The sequence below is a fragment of the Hyla sarda genome, unplaced genomic scaffold (assembly GCF_029499605.1).
Source record: "Hyla sarda isolate aHylSar1 unplaced genomic scaffold, aHylSar1.hap1 scaffold_3447, whole genome shotgun sequence".
Taxonomy (NCBI): Eukaryota; Metazoa; Chordata; class Amphibia; order Anura; family Hylidae; genus Hyla; species Hyla sarda.
Window position 1 is genome coordinate 3,416 of NW_026610205.1, and position 7,702 is coordinate 11,117.

Sequence of the window (7,702 nt, forward strand, 5' to 3'; positions counted from 1 at the left end):
CTTGCCGCCAACTTTTTAATATCTGGATGGTTTCTATTTTGATGAATGTCTCTAAACAGCTGAGATATAATATTTTTAGTATTCAACAAGCTAGATTGTCTTTTATTGATGATAAATTCTACAGCTTGTCTAGAAAACATATGAAACATTTGGTCCCATTCATCCAATGTGTAAGAGTCCCCCAGGTCTCCTGATAAGGATTTCTGCTATTGTCTGGAAATAGATAAAGTGCTAAGTTCAAGTTGAATTTAGCACTTTATTTATTTCCAGACAATGGCAGGGTAAGTGTAATTTACATAATATATATATATACACATACACCTAGTTACATTGTAAACAAGCACTTACAATTATTCAACCTACTTTTTGCAGTTCAACAGCTCTACTAGCACCGTATATGTTCCCCATACCCAGCGTCTCCAGTGGATTTTTCAGCACAACGGCACTTTGGTAGGAAATATACCCACTAACAGTTTAGTTTTTTTATACAAACCTTTTTTCTACTGATTTTTACAAAATCCATTTTATTCCTGTCAGGAATAACTTCCAGGACACACCAGTCAAGTTTCATCATCACTCTTTTATCCTTATATAAATAAATCATACATTTTTAAAAGAATATATCTGTCCTATTTATCAAGCGCCAGTACTATATATAATAAGATATACAGCTCTACTGTATACACATACAGCTCAGCTACATGTACATTACACATATACAGCTCTACTGTGTACACATACAGCTCAGCTACATGTACATTACACATATACAGCACTACTGTGTACACATACAGCTCAGCAACATGTACATTACACATATACAGCTCTACTGTGTACACATACAGCTCAGCTACATGTACATTACACATATACAGCTCTACTGTGTACACATACAGCTCAGCTACATGTACATTACACATATACAGCACTACTGTGTACACATACAGCTCAGCTACATGTACATTACACATATACAGCACTACTGTGTACACATACAGCTCAGCTACATGTACATTACACATATACAGCTCTACTGTATACACATACAGCTCAGCTACATGTACATTACACATATACAGCACTACTGTGTACACATACAGCTCAGCTACATGTACATTACACATATACAGCTCTACTGTGTACACATTCAGCTCAGCTACATGTACATTACACATATACAGCTCTACTGTATACACATACAGCTCAGCTACATGTACATTACACATATACAGCTCTACTGTGTACACATACAGCTCAGCTACATGTACATTACACACAGCTCTACTGTGTACACATACAGCTCAGCTACATGCACATTACACATATACAGCACTACTGTGTACACATACAGCTCAGCTACATGTACATTACACATATACAGCTCTACTGTGTACACATACAGCTCAGCTACATGCACATTACACATACAGCTCAGCTACATATACATTACACATATACAGCTCTACTGTGTACACATACAGCTCAGCTACATGTACATTACACATATACAGCTCTACTGTGTACACATACAGCTCAGCTACATGTACATTACACATATACAGCTCTACTGTGTACACATACAGCTCAGCTACATGTACATTACACATATACAGCTCTACTGTGTACACATACAGCTCAGCTACATGTACATTACACATATACAGCTCTACTGTGTACACATACAGCTCAGCTACATGTACATTACACATATACAGCTCTACTGTGTACACATACAGCTCCGCTACATGTACATTACACATATACAGCTCTACTGTGTACACATACAGCTCAGCTACATGTACATTACACATATACAGCTCTACTGTGTACACATACAGCTCAGCTACATGTACATTACACATATACAGCTCTACTGTGTACACATACAGCTCAGCTACATGTCCATTACACATATACAGCTCTACTGTGTACACATACAGCTCAGCTACATGTACATTACACATATACAGCTCTACTGTGTACACATACAGCTCAGCTACATGTACATTACACATATACAGCTCTACTGTGTACACATACAGCCCAGCTACATGTACATTACACATATACAGCTCTACTGTGTACACATACAGCTCAGCTACATGTACATTACACATATACAGCTCTACTGTGTACACATACAGCTCAGCTACATGTACATTACACATATACAGCTCTACTGTGTACACATACAGCTCAGCTACATGTACATTACACATATACAGCTCTACTGTGTACACATACAGCCCAGCTACATGCACATTACACATATACAGCTCTACTGTGTACACATACAGCTCAGCTACATGCACATTACACATATACAGCTCTACTGTGTACACATACAGCTCAGCTACATGTACATTACACATATACAGCTCTACTGTGTACACATACAGCTCAGCTACATGTACATTACACATATACAGCTCTACTGTGTACACATACAGCTCAGCTACATGTACATTACACATATACAGCTCTACTGTGTACACATACAGCTCAGCTACATGCACATTACACATATACAGCTCTACTGTGTACACATACAGCTCAGCTACATGCACATTACACATATACAGCTCTACTGTGTACACATACAGCTCAGCTACATGCACATTACACATATACAGCTCTACTGTGTACATATACAGCTCAGCTACATGCACATTACACATATACAGCTCTACTGTGTACACATACAGCTCAGCTACATGCACATTACACATATACAGCTCTACTGTGTACACATACAGCTCAGCTACATGTAGATTACACATATACAGCTCTACTGTGTACACATACAGCTCAGCTACATGTAGATTACACATATACAGCTCTACTGTGTACACATACAGCTCCGCTACATGTACATTACACATATACAGCTCTACTGTGTACACATACAGCTCAGCTACATGCACATTACACATATACAGCTCTACTGTGTACACATACAGCTCAGCTACATGCACATTACACATATACAGCTCTACTGTGTACACATACAGCCCAGCTACATGCACATTACACATATACAGCTCTACTGTGTACACATACAGCTCAGCTACATGCACATTACACATATACAGCTCTACTGAGTACACATACAGCTCAGCTACATGTACATTACACATACAGCTCTACTGTGTACACATACAGCTCAGCTACATGCACATTACACATATCCAGCTCTACTGTGTACACATACAGCTCAGCTACATGCACATTACACATATACAGCTCTACTGTGTACACATACAGCTCAGCTACATGTACATTACACATATACAGCTATACTGTGTACACATACAGCTCAGCTACATGTACATTACACATATACAGCTCTACTGTGTACACATACAGCTCAGCTACATGTACATTACACATATACAGCTCTACTGTGTACACATACAGCTCAGCTACATGCGCATTACACATATACAGCTCTACTGTGTACACATACAGCTCAGCTACATGCGCATTACACATATACAGCACTACTGTGTACACATACAGCTCAGCTACATGTACATTACACATATACAGATCTACTGTGTACACATACAGCTCAGCTACATGTACATTACACATATACAACTCTACTGTGTACACATACAGCTCAGCTACATGCACATTACACCTATACAGCTCTACTGTGTACACATACAGCTCAGCTACATGTACATTACACATATACAGCACTACTGTGTACACATACAGCTCAGCTACATGTACATTACACATATACAGCACTACTGTGTACACACAGCTCAGCTACATGCACATTACACATATACAGCTCTACTGTGTACACATACAGCTCTGCTACATGTACATTACACATATACAGCACTACTGTGTACACATACAGCTCAGCTACATGCACATTACACATATACAGCTCTACTGTGTACACATACAGCTCAGCTACATGTACATTACACATATACAGCTCTACTGTGTACACATACAGCTCAGCTACATGCACATTACACACAGCTCTGCTGCAGACATATATAACACACACATACACAGCTCTGCACCACGCACATCACACACACACAGCTCTGCTGCATACACATAACTTCAGCTCATCCAGCAGCGATCACAACCAGCACAGCAGAGTCCTGCATTCACTGAGCAGATGAGCCTAGAGCAGCAGCCCCTGATCATGTGACTCCTCCTCCTCCATGTGACTGATCACATGACGGTGACATCATCGCAGGTCCTGTAAGCACACGGCTCCTGTACAGTCTGCAGGTGGAGGTATATACGGTTGTGGTGACATCAGGAGCGCTGGGGGAGGGGACATTACTATTAACCCCTTCAGGTCCACAAGGAAGAAGATCACAAGATCCAGAACTTTCTGTGTATTTGTCTCTTTCTTTCTCTGTTGTTGTTTCTATTAGCAGCCGCCATTTCTCATCGTCTCCTCTTCTTCCCTTCAGGTTTCTCCAATCCAGGATCCTCTGCTGATATCTTCTATATAAGAGAATTCTCATGGATGACCCATCAACCATGGAGAGAGACAGGAACAAGATGGCCGACAGGATCATAAACCTCACCCTACAGATACTCTTCCGGCTGACTGGAGAGGTGAGGGATTCTGGGAGTGATGTCACATGACCTCATTCTTATCTATGTAATAAAAGATGGATATGACCGGAGAGGTGAGGGATTCTGGGAGTGATATCACATGACCTCATTCTTATCAATGTAATAAAAGATGGATATGACTGAAAAGGTGAGGGATTCTGGGAGTGATGTCACATGACCTCATTCTTATCTATGTAATAACAGATGGATATGACTGGAGAGGTGAGGGATTCTGGGAGTGATGTCACATGACCTCATTCTTATCTATGTAATAACAGATGGATATGACTGGAGAGGTGAGGGATTCTGGGAGTGATGTCACATGACCTCATTCTTATCTATGTAATAACAGATGGATATGACTGGAGAGGTGAGGGATTCTGGGAATTTATGTAGTGATATTAATGTATCTCTCCATACACAGGATTACACAGTAGTGAAGAAGTCCTCTAGTGGGCGCTGTCGGGCCCCTGTGTGTGAAGGATGGGGAAGAACCCTGAGCCCAATACCGGGGCCCCCACCTCACTCCCTGATATATGAGGAAATGGATGAACAGAAGATTCTAGAACTCATCAAAAACATGATGGAGCTGCTGACCGGAGAGGTGACCCTGCTGGGACATTATACAGTAATGGAGGGGTCTGGTGATGACTGGAGAGGTGACACTGCTGGGACATTATACAGTAATGGAGGGGTCTGGTGATGACTGGAGAGGTGACACTGCTGGGACATTATACAGTAATGGAGGGGTCTGGTGATGACTGGAGAGGTGACCCTGCTGGGACATTATACAGTAATGGAGGGGTCTGGTGATGACTGGAGAGGTGACACTGCTGGGACATTATACAGTAATGGAGGGGTCTGGTGATGACTGGAGAGGTGACACTGCTGGGACATTATACAGTAATGGAGGGGTCTGGTGATGACTGGAGAGGTGACACTGCTGGGACATTATACAGTAATGGAGGGGTCTGGTGATGACTGGAGAGGTGACACTACTGGGACATTATACAGTAATGGAGGGGTCTGGTGATGACTGGAGAGGTGACACTGCTGGGACATTATACAGTAATGGAGGGGTCTGGTGATGACTGGAGAGGTGACCCTGCTGGGACATTATACAGTAATGGAGGGGTCTGGTGATGACTGGAGAGGTGACCCTGCTGGGACATTATACAGTAATGGAGGGGTCTGGTGATGACTGGAGAGGTGACCCTGCTGGGACATTATACAGTAATGGAGGGGTCTGGTGATGACTGGAGAGGTGACACTGCTGGGACATTATACAGTAATGGAGGGGTCTGGTGATGACTGGAGAGGTGACACTGCTGGGACATTATACAGTAATGGAGGGGTCTGGTGATGACTGGAGAGGTGACACTGCTGGGACATTATACAGTAATGGAGGGGTCTGGTGATGACTGGAGAGGTGACACTGCTGGCAATGCTGGGACATTATACAGTAATGGAGGGGTCTGGTGATGACTGGAGAGGTGACACTGCTGGGACATTATACAGTAATGGAGGGGTCTGGTGATGACTGGAGAGGTGACACTGCTGGGACATTATACAGTAATGGAGGGGTCTGGTCATGACTGGAGAGGTGACACTGCTGGGAATGCTGGGACATTATACAGTAATGGAGGGGTCTGGTGATGACTGGAGAGGTGACACTGCTGGGAATGCTGGGACATTATACAGTAATGGAGGGGTCTGGTGATGACTGGAGAGGTGACCCTGCTGGGACATTATACAGTAATGGAGGGGTCTGGTGATGACTGGAGAGGTGACACTGCTGGGACATTATACAGTAATGGAGGGGTCTGGTGATGACTGGAGAGGTGACCCTGCTGGGACATTATACAGTAATGGAGGGGTCTGGTGATGACTGGAGAGGTGACACTGCTGGGACATTATACAGTAATGGAGGGGTCTGGTGATGACTGGAGAGGTGACACTGCTGGGAATGCTGGGACATTATACAGTAACACCACTGGAGGGGTCGGGGTGATGACTGTATCATTGTGTGTCAGGTTCCTATAAGGTGTCAGGACGTGGCGGTCTATTTCTCCATGGAGGAGTGGGAGTATGTAGAAGGACACAAGGATCAGTACAAGGATCAGGTCATGATGGAGGATCAGCAGCTCCTCACTTCACCAGGTAATAGACATGACTATATACACACGTCCTCTCATTATTTGTATGTAAAGAATTAATTCAGTCTCTGTATGTGTTCCCTACAGTCAGATCCAGTAAGAGAACAGCACCCGAGAGGTGTCCCCGTCCTCTTCTTCCACAGGATGATCAGGTAGATGGAGATATTCCCTATGATCTATAGAAGGGATGTGAAGCTCTTGTGGTCAGTCCCCTCACCCTCCATGACTCCTCATCTCCTGCTCATCTATAACATCTCACATGACTTCTTCTACTGTCTGATGACTTTTACAATATTTCTTCCACATTTTATGACTCAGGGAGAAGATCTGAACAACATTAATGCTCCAGAGGCAGATGTGAGTGGTGATGAGCAGTATAAGGAGAACATTCCTACAGGAAAAGATCTGATCTATATTAATGCTGCAGACATAAAGGAAGAAGAGACAGATGTGAGCGGTGATGAGCAGTATAAGGAGGATATTCCTACAGGGAAAGAGCTGATCTATATTAATACTACAGACATAAAGGAAGAAGAAGAGACAGATGTAAGCGGCCATGAGCAGTATAACGAGGACATTCCAACAGGAAAAGATCTGAACAATATTAATGCTACAGTCATAAAGGAAGAAGAAGAAGAAGAGACAGATGTGAGCGGTGATGAGCAGTATAAGGAGGACATTCCTACAGGTAACCGCCCAGGTGAGTAGTAACAACTTAATATAGAGCAGAGTCACAGATTCTTCTGCTGTAATAATTGTGTAGAATTCTTTAATCTCTCTGTCCTGTCTCTTCTGTATATTCTTCTATTCACCCAAAATGCAAACTAATGTGATACTACAACTGGAATATGGACAAGAAATATCCTTATGTGTACGATTAGGTCATCAGGTGCACAAAATGATGCAATGTATACCTTGGAATATTGTATACATGAAAGTTTATTAAA

General features: G+C 42.6%; 1 protein-coding gene across 1 annotated transcript; it reads left to right on the top strand.

The window, feature by feature from the left end:
* Positions 1–4,244: 4,244 nt before the first annotated feature.
* LOC130330996 (gastrula zinc finger protein XlCGF53.1-like) lies at positions 4,245–7,455 on the top strand (the record flags this gene model as incomplete). Its single annotated transcript, XM_056553655.1, has 5 exons — positions 4,245–4,599; positions 5,024–5,203; positions 6,633–6,759; positions 6,843–6,907; positions 7,074–7,455. Coding segments are annotated over exons 1-5 (850 nt in total), but the record flags the coding sequence as incomplete, so codon positions are not given.
* Between the last annotated feature and the right edge of the window lie 247 nt (positions 7,456–7,702).